The 15,001-nt window shown below is 39.6% G+C and overlaps 1 protein-coding gene and 1 long non-coding RNA gene across 6 annotated transcripts in view; one reads left to right on the forward strand and one right to left on the reverse strand.

The window, feature by feature from the left end:
* Nucleotides 1-273: 273 nt before the first annotated feature.
* pdgfaa (platelet-derived growth factor alpha polypeptide a) lies at nucleotides 274-6,509 on the reverse strand. 2 transcript variants are annotated; one of them, XM_056757947.1, is made up of 6 exons: nucleotides 5,558-6,509; nucleotides 5,133-5,229; nucleotides 2,918-3,028; nucleotides 2,644-2,831; nucleotides 1,516-1,636; nucleotides 274-782 (listed from the first exon to the last, which is right to left on the reverse strand). In XM_056757947.1, exons 1-6 carry the CDS (start codon nucleotides 5,618-5,620, stop codon nucleotides 772-774), a joined length of 591 nt encoding a protein of 196 aa, XP_056613925.1. In that variant the 5' UTR covers nucleotides 5,621-6,509; the 3' UTR covers nucleotides 274-771. The 2 variants fall into 2 exon arrangements, with proteins under 2 accessions (XP_056613925.1, XP_056613924.1); XM_056757946.1 differs by having other exon boundaries at nucleotides 274-785.
* The window catches only part of LOC130429410 (uncharacterized), a 44,361-nt gene continuing 35,747 nt past the window's right edge, over nucleotides 6,388-15,001 (forward strand). For 3 of the 4 annotated variants that reach the window (XR_008907597.1, XR_008907595.1, XR_008907598.1), the window contains exons 1-2: nucleotides 6,388-6,518; nucleotides 6,690-6,816. This is a non-coding gene — a long non-coding RNA (uncharacterized LOC130429410). Of the gene's footprint in view, nucleotides 6,519-6,689; nucleotides 6,817-8,091; nucleotides 8,755-15,001 lie in introns of those variants that run through there. The other variant, XR_008907596.1, reaches the window with a different exon arrangement.

Raw genomic sequence — 15,001 nt, forward strand, 5'->3', positions numbered from 1 at the left:
ATTATTCGTAGGCAACTATGTTATGCAGTATTTTGAACCAGTGAGATTTCATTGTGAACACAATGTCCTCCCGCCCACCACTTGCTGTGGTTTGCGGCTAGTTAGGACAAAAGACTCATAAACATGGAAGAGATAACACATAAGTTAAAAACACACTGTAATGAACTGAAATGATCTTTCATTTTCACCATTCAACTGCATATATACCCCAAACCGAACGGTTTCCTTTGGTGCGTCTGTCTGACAAACGAAAACACAACACTGTACAGTGTACACAGTGTATGTATTTTATTAGTATCAGTTATTGTTGTTTGTTTTTTGTTGTAATTCTACGTCGTACATACGAGAAAATCAGCGTTGATAGAAAACAGGCAGTTATAAAAAAATATGACGATACAAATATTTGCTGGAGAAAATAAATTTTGATATACAAATAAAGTTGCGATAGTTGCTCGATTTAAAAAGTTGTGGAAACAAATTTTGAAGTCCCAACGTTTGCTTCACAAACGTTTGTGTTTCCACTTTCTTTCACTGCAGTCTCTTTTCTTCTCTGCATAGTTTTTAATCCAGCAGCAAAGTCTCTGTGTGAGTCTCTTCTGAAGGTGCATGAAAAGTCCAAAGTGATCCAAAAAGACCCCCTTGTCTTGCTCAAGGTTGAACAGCTTTTTTTCCCAGATGATATCGCTCAACGGCCCTAGTGCTGTCCCAGTTATCTGATTGGATGTGATGGCTGCCACTCACCACCTCTCTTTTCTTTCATACAGTGCCACTTCACCTTTTATCTGCTGTGGAGAAAAGAGCCGTTGTTACATTGTTAGCCTTTGGCAGCACACCTGACAAATAACAAAAAGTAGTGCCAAGACGTTTACAAGGCAAGTATACATATTTGGCATTTCATAGCACTTTTCTTTGTTTGCCTTTTAACACATTAAGTTGCGAGTCATAATCATTTTCTATGGTATTTACAGAATGAAAATGTGTATTTAACCAGAAAATTATTTTAAATCCATTTAAGGTCTTGTGAGGACGCTGGTTTGAATTCATATCATCATATTCAATCATTCCCAGTTATCCTTGCAATTCCCAGTCATTCCAAATATTCTACTCTCCATGATTATGACAACTTCCCCCAAAAACTTCCACCATCCCACAAATCGAAACACTCAATTGGTGGCCTTCCCGATTCACTGTTAAATCAAGCATGCTGATTGGTCACTAAACCACTCGCTATCTTATGACCCATAGCGGCTTTATCTTACTGACCATTTGTCTAAATATAGACTCTGTAAATATTTCCTGATGCTTTTGGACACTATATCTTTTTTCCATCCTTCCCTTTTTTAGCTTTCGAACTGGGCTGTCCTGTGAACGGAAAAAAAACCGAGACAGGAAAGAGGGTGGAGGGAAAAAATAAAACACGTAAAGGAAAAGCTATTAAAGAGCATTAAAGAGCGAGTCTTGTCAAGGAAGGCCGTGAGACAGAGTGGGTGCATTGAGGTGGGAGTATTCATGTACCCGTGTGCATGCGGGACTCGGAGTGATGTTTGGACGTGCACACGCACTCGAGATGATCCTCCAGCTGCACCTGCACCTCCCGGAGCTTTGGCCGTCTGCGTACGTACTCCACCTTGGCCACCTGAGAGAGAGAAAGGAAGTGTGGGAACATTGCACTCGTAACCCAATCAAAAGTGTACGTTTCCTCTGCTGTTCCAGAGGTGAGATAAGGTGAGAGCTAAATAGGACTCGGACGGTTTCCTGTAATGCAGATGAGCCGACTCCAACCTTCCTTTCTAAACACACACCTCATATCGTACTGACAGACTCCTTCCCTCCCTGCCAACTCAGCTGCCCTGCAGGCCTGTTTATACAATACTTTATTCAGGTCTGAACACACACACATAGCTAGTAAGATAAATCCAATATAACACACCCCATAGCAGTGGAGTTACACACAGACGTTCGCAGCGGTTAACTCAAGGTAAGGCTATTTGTTAACTCTATGCGGAAGTCTGAAACTCTGTTCAGTGGCCCTGAAATTCTCATGGACGACGTCCTCCCTTTGGCGCGTCCCACGCTTCGCTCTTGTTACATTGAGAAACGCTTTCCTGTAAATGGGCCGGACAGGTACAAACAATGTTTTAAAAGGCTTAAGGTAAAATAGTTCACCCAAAAATAACGTTGATGTCAATTTCAAATCTCCTCTCCTTCTGAAACAAGTGAGCACCAATGAGATTTGAAGTTGAGTTGTGGAGCTATTATATTTATGCTTGTTTCAATTTTAAAGTTACCTATCTTGAATAAATAAATATTGATCGTTTTTTACTCAGGAACGTATCGCTTTGCTTCCGAAGTCATTTATTAGCTCCCTGGAGTTCTTGTTTGAGGATATGTACATCTCATTTATCTACTTTCGTGCCTGCGATTTTAGGTTTAGTGATTGAATTGTTTCCAAAAAAATCAACATTTTGTACAGTTTCCTATATACCAACTGATGTGAATTATCCACCTCCCGAATAGTTACGGATTCCTGTGAGATCACACTGATATACACACTGAGTAGAAAAGTGCTTCCAAACCGCAATCTTCTTCCAAACTTCTGACAACGATCTATGATTTGAGAGAAGGAAGTGGGCGTGTTCTCACCTTCACAGTCCTGTGATGCTTTTTGGAGGGATGGCAGCGCATGTTGCTTGTGTTGCAGCAGCCCGAGCATCGTTTCACCTCGACACACGGAGGCCAGATCAGGAAGTTGGCGGCGGTGGGGTCCACCTGACTCCGCGGGATCTCGTAGATCACCGTGCGTGTCTTACAAACAGCTGGCACCGCCTCCTCTAGACAGGCGTAAACAAACTGGACATAAGCTTCAATATCACACTCATTAAACTTACTGAGTTTTGTGGGTGTGTCTGTTTCCTACCAATGCTTCTCTTGCGTCTTGAGTGTGCAAGTGAATTCTTAAGGTGTCTTTTGTTGTAAAGATGCTCCTTGTGGTGGCCTTGTTGTTTAACATCCTGCACCACCTCATTCTCTGCAACAGTAAGAAAACAAGGGAAGTGAATGAACCAATAAGAACAAAAGAGCACTTTTCAACACATTTAAGGGACACATTTGGCTAGTAGAACACACTGACATAACATCCATTTTCGACCTATAATCCCATTCTCACTGCAGTCAATAGTGCCCTTTTGCAGATTTAGGACCTCCTTGTACATTGCTATGATACCATCCTGAATGCGAAACAAAATCAAGAAAACCCAGTCTGACTACCAAGTAAATGTGTCTGCTAACCTGTCAGCGCACTTCCTTTATAAACAGATTACAAAGCAAATGTTGTATATGCACTGCCTGAGGACATCTGGTTCCAGCCGAAAAAAAACTAGACTCAACAATTTGATCTCAGATTAAAGTAAACTTGACAGTTTGGAGAAAATAAAGGTCCACAAGTATGGTAGCATTTAATCTTTTCTGTGGCTGTGGGGAGCCATTCAGCCACACAACAGGAGAGAGATGCCCCTGTTGTTGCCCCCGGAAACCACCCTAATGGAGGAGGAGGGTGGTTTTAATTCAGGCCTGAGCACCGTAGCACAGACAAGTTAGCAGAGCAGCAGACCTCACAAACGCAAACACTACTTCAGCTTCAATCTCTTTCTTTCTCGAACACGCAGACGCACCGTCACACGCAGAGGCGCACACAAACTGGGGAATGTAACATGAATAATACATTACAGCAGCGCTGGCATTCAGCCCCACTCAACTCATAAAGGCAGCATGACAACAGTATAATGGAGAGAGTCTCTTGACCTCCCTCAGGCACCAGCAACACAGACGCAGATGTTTGCATTTTAATTACAGAATTTATAGGGGAATCAAATGCGGGACTCTTATGATTATGGCTGTAGTGTATTTTATGCTCCTGGATAAGATTTGCATTTCAGAAAGAAACATCAATGCATGACACAATTTTGAAAAGTCACTTGGTTTCTATGGATAAAAGCGTCTGCAAAATGAATAAATGTGAATGTAAATGGATGCAAGGCTGGAAAACAGCAATAAGTGTAAGACTGTCACCCGTCCCGTATACGGGACACCTAAGTTTGCGTCAATATTGTGCATGTAATTTCTAATCGAATCATGACAAACTATATATCATTGGAAAGTCTAGGACTCTACATATACAGATTTCTTTGGTGTTTTTTTAAATAATTTATGAAGTGAGAGTAATTGAGTCTTTTTTATAAAGAGTGTGCTTAGATTTTTGTTATCCTTTTGCGATATGTATTTTTTTATGTATTTTTTAATCAAAGAAGAACATTGTTCTTATTAATGTCTTACAATAAACCTAACAACATGCCTTTATATTTTTGTGTGTGTGTGCTTTTTTTTAGCAATAATCAGCTACTTTTCTTTTTTCAAACGAGACCAACAGTAAGTCGGTATTCCACAGAATTCATGAGTTACCGACCTTTAAGTTCCAACATGTGTTTTCATGTGTAGGCTCAAAAAGGGCTCCGACAGTTTACAGGTTTGGGGCTTTAGTTTACCTTAAACTTAGTATGAAAGTTAGCAAGTGTCTTATTTACAATCAGTTGTGCACAACAGGATAGTGTAAAAGCAGCTAAAGATATTTAAAATGTCGCAAGAAAAATATATTTTTATATTATCATAATATATGTCATATTTTCGTATTTTTATATAAAAGCAATGTCTCAATTCTCCACCCAAATGTTGCAGTTACTCACATAACGTTTGTGGGTGAGACTTTGAATAGAGGCTTTTGAGTAATTTAAACTTTGTTAACTGAAACGTCACGTTTTCACTGTACACTGACGTATTTAAAAACGTTGGTCCCGCCAAAATGTGACATCACCTGAGCTCTACTCTGCAGTAGGCTACGTGCGGCGCCGGCCAGCAAAGGAACCGGACTGCGGTTTCTAGGCAACGGCTGCTGAGGCGTTCGCTAAAACTCGATTAAACGAGGAGGTCCGTGAACTTTCAGCTCAGGGAAGATTGAGTGAGTCTCCTCTGAAAGAAAATGTCCCACAGTCGCGTTTTTCATGCCAGCAGTGCACCCCAACGAGTCCTCATGTCGCATAACCTTAAATTATCTTTTAAAAAAAACAGTGAGACTTTACCTACGAAGTCAATCTCCAGGATCCGCTGGAGGTCGCTGATGCTGCGGATCTCGCTGTTGGAGAGTCTCTCGATCAGTTCTTTGGGAATCGGCGCTTCCTGTAAATAAAATAAAAATATAACAGAAATATGCAAGTGAGTAGAAAACTAAGCAGCTATGCAAAAAGAGTGTTAATGAAATAAAAAATGGTGCGATTTGTTGCAGAAATGACGTCCCCTAAAAAGTATTTTTATCACAGAATGGCCAGTGTTTGTCCGTAAAAGGACATTAAGCATTTGGCGAAGGACCAATTGGAGCATTAGGAATGCATGTTATTTTACGACCACGTAAAGTTCTAATAAAACAATTTAAAGCAGTATGAATACATCGGCATTCCCATACATTTATATTCTAAGTGATTCCCTTTCGTTTTCGGACGCCTTTTACCTCAGCGGCTGCTGAAAGCAGGTAGAAGCAGCAGAAGAGAAATAGGATCAACGCGGTTCTCATCTCCCCTGTGGTCCAAATGTGCACCAGCGCAGGCGAAACCTTCCCGACCGGAGCCGCAAAGATGCTCCAACCGTCGTGGAGCCAGGGCACATGCCTTTCCAGAGAACAATCTCACAAAAGATGAACTCTAGCAACTCATAAAAACGAGCCTCAAAACAGGCTCCTGGTATTATTCGTGTAGCTTTTAATACAATAATTTTACGTGCAAGATAAAAAAAACTCCAGCACATCTGAGTGAGTAAAACACTGCGTAACGATCATTGTCGTCAGATCATTGCATTTAAAATACGCAAATGAAGGGTCCGTTTATCCTTTGCTTGCATCGCATCGCTTCTGGTTTTCGTCTAAAAATGATTCAAATCGAAATCCAGAAGTAATCCAGGAAAACCAGATGTAGTGACGTCCACACTTTATCCAAAACACTCCATTTTATGTCCTCGCGATTGATTTCGTTCAAACTCCAGCCAGCGGGTCCCGCGGCGTGTCGGACATCTGACAGTGAATGAGCTGCCGCTTCTCTCATCTCCTCATCTTAAACTCAACGAGCCGCGCGCCCCCTCCGGACGCGGTAATCTCTGCTAACCGCGATCCTTTCAACTCGCCGCCTCAGTGAAATCTGGATGTGTTACACCTTGCAAAAACCACGAAGACAGAAACGATTCCTCGCTTTATTCCCCGCTCCGCATCTCCTCAAGATCTGACAAGTGAGGACGTGACGTGCTGACGCAACCAGCTTTGAATCTGAAACAACCGTCTCGCGCTGAGACGTGCAGTTGGCGGTTACATCAGAATCGGCCGTTAAAACGCGCTAATATTAAAAGCGAAATAACTCGAATATAATCAAATATGACATTAAACCGAAACGAGAAATGCTCAAACACTAAGTCTGAGAGAGAGAGTAAGCAAGGTGTTTTCATCTAAGGCATTAAAGTTAATTATTAACTAATTCAGACGGTGTTTACATTAGCCTTGTTCTGTCAGACTAATGTCTAACGGGAGAAATAAGGCTGAGTGAGTTTCAGGGTCTACTGAAGCCAATGTTTTCACCCTCTTTCTCTCGTTCTCTCAGTTTTAGATGGGTGAATCCTTAATTGGCCCCCTTGGGACAGGAAGCAACCCAGACGCACAACTATTGAGGAGAATCGATGGGAAAGAAAGCACGATTGAATAGACTACAAGGAAAGAGAGAACGAGAGGTGAGCACCAGATCCTAGCCTTGAAACAATAGCAGATAAAATAGACAAGAAATACAGTGCATAGCCACACAAATTAAGAATCTACACCATGGATTTTCGTTCCTTTCACTTGAGAGCAATGTGTTAGCAGCACAACAGTCATGGGTTCGAATCCCAGATAACACACATATTGACATCGGCTAATGCACTGCAAGTCGGTATATTGGGTCGATTAATGTAATTCAAGAGGAATAATGGAATGCTATCATTGAGGTAAAATGTGTTCTGGTTGTCTCATTGTGTGTATGTGTGACAAGAGTTGCATTCCTTACCCTGGCTTTAGCCGTAAGATGGAAAGGAATGCGCAAGGGCCCACGCACATAGACACACACACACAAGCACACACTAAAGCGTCAGCAGGTGAAGAATCTGGAAATCCAGCTTTGCAAAGCAGCGTCTGTAGTTCATGACTGACGTCTCAATGAAGAGAGAGGGGGGAAGCGGTAAGGGGAGGGGGATGAAGGTCAGATAGAGAAAGAAATGTTTCTTTGATATGGATGATTATCTCGCCACAGTTTGATATGAAGAAAGGGGAGGAAAGGCAAATGAGGGAAAATTTGTTATGGTTGTGGTAAAAATAGGCAGTGAAAAAAACGGAGTCTGGGAGTTGGAGTCCCCCGAGATTCTGCCTTGCCAAGGAGAATGAGTCAGAACAGCACAACCGCATCTACCCAGTAATGCGTGTGGGAAACCTCTACAGAGCACGCGGATGCGAGGTCTTACCTTTTCTGTAAAACGCAAACACACACTTAAACACAAGGGTACCCACACATACCACGAGCACCGACGGCCCATGCCAAGCTGGGATCGCTGCCAAAACCGAAGACCTTTGCTCTCCTTCCCATCCATCCAAGCATGAGAATAATACAGTGAACTTTGGTAGTGTACATACACTGCACACTCACTAACAGATCAAGCTCTTGTAAAGTGAATTTTAGAATTGTATAATTTTTTTAGGTTTACGGACTCTTATCATTTTGACTACATATTCATTTATTTATTTTCATCTCTTACATATCTAAGTAGATTCACGTCTATTTGTCAATGTTGTCTTTTCATTTTTGGGTGAAGTGTTGTACCCTAAAGACAACAAAGGGCAAGCTTACTGTCCCAGTTTCCAAATATCTGTGATTTGACCAAAGATAAGTGAAAGTTGAAAAAGTGTGAAAGAGGTTGTCTTCAAATGCACGTCAATGCCAAAATGTTGGGTTGCAAATATTTTGGTTTGCTCTGCAGTGCTCATGAGTGAACAGAATGTAAGGACAAAGGTATTATTGATGATGCCGGAGGAAAGACCCTCTTCTCCATCTCTCCTCCTCCGTCGTTCATGGCTTGTTCATCCATCCCCAGTGTCTCTGACTCCTGCGGAGCTTCAGTGTGTCCACAGGAATTATCAGACCAAGACCTCTGCCACCAGAGTCGAGCCCTCACAAGAATAACAGTGTGTTCCAATGCATGTGCAAGAAAAAAAGCCAAGGGAAATTCCCAAGAGGGTTCCAGACAGTTTACACAAAGAGTCAGAGATTAGACTTCTCTCACCATCCTCCAATTACTGGCTTTGCATATTTCCTTATCACACGTAGATTCAGAGCTTATGCATGTCTCATCTCAATACCTTCGAGCCATTTAATAAGGAGACCCCAAGTTGGACGAAGAAAAGAGGGAGAGGTGTGGTTGAGCATGCTTTTATACATGAAAATGGATTGCATGTTATGCCAAGTAGAGATCCGTGCAATGAGGATAAAAAAAAACATTGACATACAAGTGTTCCAGTGTCAACACTTTCAGTGTAGACAAAGCAGTGTTTTAGTGCATCAATGGTCACGTCTTGTTCAAACAGGGTGTCATGCTCACCATTGATACTGTACATAGTGTATAGTAATTAAGATTAAGTGCAAAACATAATTTCCCTTACAAAAAAAACAAGTTTATTCAAGTGTGCTTTTAATATATTCCTTTTAAACCATTAAGGAGAACGTATACATTCAGTCTACGTTTATAAAATATACTTAAAATGACAAACTGACAGAAATGTCTATATTTGTCTATACTTGTCCTCAATCTTTTTATGGAGATTAAAAGTATAATGAAGGATTCTAATAATAGCTGTAGTTTCCTAAACATGTACCTTCATAAACTTACGGTGCGTTCCAAAAGGGATACAGTATATTGCCCTCCGAAGGGTACTTTGGAGTAAAAACATCATGGCGGCCATATTAAATGGTCGTTCCAAACCGAAAGTGCTCATAACAAGCCACTGCAAAGGGCCCTTTGGAATAAAGGATTTCAAATGGTACAACTGATGGAGACTTCACGCCCCCATGATTCTTTGTGTGTCAACGGCTCCTCCTTATGGGCATGGGAGGATGACACATAAGGGCACTTCAGAAAAAAAGTTGTTTGGTCCCATACACTCTTTAACCCTTCAAAGCTCTCACTGCCGGGGGTGAACCCTTCGAAGGGCTTAGGGCATAGAGATGATCCGTTTGGAATGAACGCAGGGTAAATAATTTGCTTCAAGTAGTGAGCTAGTAAACAGCATGTAAGTTACAAGTTCACTTGTAGTTGAAAATAGTACACCTAAAGTATACTGAACTTAAAAGTACAACAAAAGTGGGCTAGTTTTATTGAAATACTAAACTTCCAAGTATACTACTAAGATAAACATTAGTATTTACTCTATAAAGTACACTTAAAAATATACATGAACTTTGCTTAAATATACTTAAAATTAAACTGAAGTACTTATTTTTGTAAGGGTTAAATTAGCAGACTTAAGATCATTTATCTTATCACAGTTTATCACAGTTATTTGAAAACTTTAACAATTCAATTGAAGATCAAAACTATTTTTCATGCAGAAGTCTACAGTACCATGACAGAACTACACCACTGTCTGCGACACTGTATTGCAATCACATCCTTAAAAAAATGTAGCAAAAATTTTAGCAAATTGTTTTGTTCAGACAGTTCACATAAAAAAAGCTTCAAAGTAGCTTCTCCAACTATGGTCTGCATCAGTAGATAAGTCAGATATCAAAGTCTACCCTCCTGTTAAGCCTCCACTGATCAAAACCTATTGTGCTTTGTTGCGGGAACATTTGGATGCTGGCCAACCAAAGGCTTACCTCAATAATGCTCAAACACCCTTGCTCTTTACTCAAAGACACTGTTCTACATCAAGCGAAATCAGCTAGGTAAAGATGTAAAATTGCGTGAGTGTGCGTAGATCAAGATCTTCAGAGCTGAATACGGATGATGTTGCTTAACTATCGTGTCTTAGTCTAAGAGACATGCTTTAATGAGCGTCATTGAATACACCTTTGTTTTGATATCTCAGATCTTTTGACAGACACACATGCAGGAACACGCTTACATATGTGAATCACATGGTTTGGAATGCTCTTATTTTCTTGAACGGTGGATTATAGCTTTATCTGCATTGAGCAAGGCCAAGTCTCTATCTTACGGCGTTACACATGCACTGTTATTGACATCAGTGTTAAATCATTAGTGGAGCCTGCTTAGACAAGCATTATTATCACTGTTGCTCATACTTAGGGTTAGGAATTTGAACAAACCCCTAATGCTACGTGTTAATCTTTGATGTGTAACTCATCTCCACCAGTTGTGCCACGGACATAAGTGATACCTCAAATGATGCGGCATGCGGAGGAGAGATGTGTTACTACTTATGTAAATGCAAGATTTACGATGTTCAAGGACGATAGCAAAAGAAAAAGCTTGGGTCGCTTCTTCACATTGAGTCATTACAACATAAATTAATAGTTTTTACTAGGCGGCTAATTTTGTGATCTCATTCGTATGTTTTGGCACAATCTTCGGTTATGTTTACACTCTAAAAAATGGAGGGTTGTTTTCAACCCATGGTTGGGTCAAGAAGGATTGGGTTACAAATTAAATATCCTATGCTGGGTCGATTGAGTCCAAAATGCTGGGCTGTTCCAACCCATGAGTGGGTGAAATATGATTTATTTGGGTGTCAATTTAACCCATCAGTTTGTTTTTTTCATTTTTAAACCAACCCTGGATTAAGATTTTTCTAGTATTGGGGCAGAGTTAGGGGTGGGACTTCTAATAATTGTACGTTTATGATTCACTTTGTATGACTTCATAAGACATTCACTATCTAGGGACCAGAATATCATAGAGACTTGGGTGTTCTTACCACAAAACAGCTCTTTAAACCATCCTAGTAACGCCAAAGCAACTGCGAGGATAAACCGCCTTAACATCCCACAGCAATTCCATGGCAACCAACTATGTCACCTAACTATGTAGCAGTTTTGCAAAGGCAGAAAACTTAAAATCCTGAGATCTAGTAACCTAAATCAGTGAAGCGAGGCCTTCAAACACCATTGCCACAGACCACACACAATATCTCTGAACAATCTTTCCGAGCAGTTGTACAGATAAAGGTGAAGCAAATGAAAATAGAAAAGTGCTTTCCTGTTTTCGACATTATTGTCTTATCTGCCGTGTTTTTCTTTTTTATATACACTGAAACAAAAGCTCTTTCTTTCATTGCTTCCTCCCTCTCTCTGTTGTGCCGTTTCATTTTTTCCCGTGTCCTTGATCTGCATGTGTAAGATTAGTGGTCACAGTGGCATTGTTCTGTTTATCATTGAGCAGATGTGCCGAGCACTGCTGAGTGGCCCACATCTTCCTCGCTTTCCTCTTTCCTCTTCCTCTGAGTGACAGTCATGAAGGTATTTGAGTAAACAAGGCTCAGTGCTGATGGATGGGTCAGTGACCAGCTGTTGTGTGTGTATGTGAGATCAGTGGATCTTTTAGCTCTGCTAACACCAGTCAAACAAGCACCTGCAAACGGCTCAGGAAACAAGCACTAAACCCCCACATTCTCATTCTTCTATCTTTAGAGTTTTGTCTCTGACGGTTTGCTTGGAGTCAATGGGTTAGTTTAACCCCCCGAAAAATGTAGTTTCCATGTAATGTCTATAAGTTGGCAGCACCACAACTATTCATCTTTCACATACATGATGCTGTATTTCTCTATTTCTGTCTTAAATTTTTTTCAACCACACTGCTCTTACTAGAATGAACGTGTGTGAATGTTTTCACTGAATGAAACATATAATGTTTGAGCAATAAACAAAGTAGTCACACGTGTAGGGAGTTTGCGAAGAGCGTATAATCTCTGTTGTATTAGTTTTCAAATTCAATTCAAGTTTATTTCTATAGCGCTTTTCACAATTTTGCATTGTTACAAAGCAGCTGTATAGAAAACACATTGTGCAACTAACAGTGGAGAAGTATTCAGTGGCTTCTTTCGGATGGGAAAGAGAGAAAGGCGTGAAAGCGCAGAGTTATCCGCCAGAATAATGAGGTCATTTTTGTTCAATCACACAATGCCTCCCCTCTTCCCCCAATGAAGATGAAGCTTTATTGGCTGGAAGTAACAGTATTGTTCTCACTTTGATGTGAAGATTTAGAATGTGTGTGCGATTGAGAGCAAAGTTGCACTATAGGTGACATCATCTTCACATCAGTGCAGAGAAAACCCCTCATTAGGCAGTGACTCATCTTAATAACAGCGTTTCAAAAATGCACACCGTGTGGCCTGAGCAAAGGGTATTCACGGTCAGCTGATGATAATGACTCCTACAAGAGCTTTTCAACTCTTAAACACACAAACAAATACACGCACATGCCCGCACACCTGCGCAGGTGGGTGAGTAACGTCATTTGAAGACTGGTCCACTGAAACATCTTTCAGATCTCACCACAATAATAGATCAAAAAGGCCTCGCTGCTTTTCCCAGGCTTTTAAGAGACCGATTAAAGACAGAACATGCATGTGTGAGAAAAAAGAAACAAGTGATTGAGACAAGTGGTTGTAAACATGGCATTGTGAAAGACAGGTGCACTGCTGTCACATTTACAAGCATGTTTACGAAAATATAAATAACTATTGTAACCGTAACCTCGCATGTTTGGTCAGTACCAAAATAAGTTGTGTAATACCTTGTAATACGTAGAGTTTACAAAATGTATTAAAACTGTTCTTTTAATTTAAATCAAATCAAATATCAGCCTAAATATCATTAGCAAAAAATAAAGAACATTTTAAATGTTGCCTGAATAATTAAATAAGTAAGTTTGTTTTTAGACACTAAAGTTATCGATAAAAATCTAATTAATACTGAAAAAAACTATAAAAAAACGTATAAATACATATAGCAAAGTCAAAAAATACACAAATAAATACTAAAGTGACAAAATAGCCAAATCTAAATAACAAAATATTAAAACTGAAAATACACTCACAAAATTTTAATTTTAGTAAAACTATAGTAGCCCTTGTAAAACTGAAGACAAAATCAAATGTTTCTATGCCGAAGAATACAAATGTTTTATGCAATACACCAAAAATCTAGTTAAAGACAATCAATTACGACTTTTACTAAATGAACACAAGGAGAAAAGTGCATTATAATTATTGCATAATTTTTATGAACAGCATGTGTACCAAGTATTGTAATATAAAATATTTAGCTTTTTATCTTAATAAAAAATGTAAGCATTGAAATGAACTCAGCGCAGAACAGTTGTTAAAAGAAAATTAACCAAAACGAACAGCTGATAAAATTAGGAGACTTTTTAAACTGATTATATTTTTTTTATAAATTGTATAGTTGTTAAAAAATCATTAAAACATTTTTTATTAAGTGTAAATGCTCAAAGTCTTTTGGTTAAGTAAATAAGTTACAATACGTAAAATGGCTCGACAATAAAAGCATTTTGCTGTATCAGAATATCTGAATCATAAGACGCATATCATGAAATCAGTCAGTCCTCTTTAGTTGCAGTAATGGACGGTATGAGCGCATTTATGTGTGTAAGAGTGCGAAAGTACTTGCCCAAGCATGTGAACTTGAGATGGAATGGCAGACAGCAACTGTCTGATACAACACCATGAAAATAAAAGTCTCTTATCTAGTGAAGGTGTGCTAATAGTTTATATAGGGGGCTTAAGGTATGCATGAGGTTAAAGGAAGCCTTCTGGTTTTGATTTTACATAAGGGATTATTTCAGCCTCGGGCTGCATATGTTTGCAGAGGATTATAATTGTGGGCTGTTGATTCAGCCATGACGTGAACATGCTGGCAAAGACAATGTGTTCCTTGAGACTTCGAGTCTTTCACTGTAACCATAAAAGAGCATGAGAGGAGCTTCCATTACAGTTTAAGTAAACTGCACTTACTGTAATACCACTACGTTTCTCTGAGAAACATCCTCAGTGACGTTTGTGATGTTTGACTTTGGTAAAGTCATGCATAAGCCTGTTTTATTTTAGATGAACTGGGTTTGGTTCAACCACACTCTTAGAACACATTTACAGGTTATCTTTGAACTGCACACCTGTTTGGCTCGTGAAAAAAAAAAACGTGGACAGGAGTGCATGAGAGAGATTGAAAGTGAAGATGGGACTAAACATGAGAATTCTTTACAGGACGTGTGTGTAATGTAATGTTGGCAATGATTGCCCCGTTGGCCATGTGCCTGGTTTGAAATGTCTGGTCTTTTTATAATGGCAGTGAGGCAGGTTGAATCAGTGAATGAGGACATACTTTTACTGTAAATATAATAAAATACACCAGACAATCTAAACAGCAGGATTCTGAAGCTTCATGCACTGGGCCCTTCAGCCCGAGCTGGTAAGGGTGTCATTGTAGCTTCCTCTGTGTTATGACTAAGTGTTAAGCTCTCAGGGTCTTTCACACACTCATATACACATTTTTCGTTCAGACACAATCACTGGACATGTGCAAGTATATGTAAGGAAACTCTGGATCAGCTTGTATCTCTATCACTTGGAATACACTGTCGGGTGCCATGACTACATGAATTTGATTTTAAATCAATTATATCTCAAACTAGAAGTAAAAAGTGGTGTTCAACTGTTCTTTCCAAATTTTGTTATAGCCAACATAAAAATACCGTCGTATACTATCATATTTAATATACATATTAACTATAGTATTGTGAAGTATTTATGACAATTAATCAACTGTAGTATACTATTATACTTTCTCAGTGATATGACATGGATCAACTTGAGCATACTGTGATATTTACTACAGTGTAGTATATTAACTGTAGT

The sequence above is a fragment of the Triplophysa dalaica genome, chromosome 10, assembly GCF_015846415.1.
Source record: "Triplophysa dalaica isolate WHDGS20190420 chromosome 10, ASM1584641v1, whole genome shotgun sequence".
NCBI classification, from domain to species: Eukaryota; Metazoa; Chordata; class Actinopteri; order Cypriniformes; family Nemacheilidae; genus Triplophysa; species Triplophysa dalaica.

Bases quoted from the DNA above. Each gene is read 5' to 3' on its own strand.
- pdgfaa (XM_056757946.1), bottom strand. From the start codon at position 5,620: ATGAGAACCGCGTTGATCCTATTTCTCTTCTGCTGCTTCTACCTGCTT. The intron at 2,832-2,917 runs GTAGGAAACAGA...ACGCCTGTCTAG, and splicing joins AAGACGCAAGAGAAGCATTG to AGGAGGCGGTGCCAGCTGTT. The intron at 1,637-2,643 runs GTGAGAACACGC...TCTCTCTCTCAG, and splicing joins AGCATCACAGGACTGTGAAG to GTGGCCAAGGTGGAGTACGT.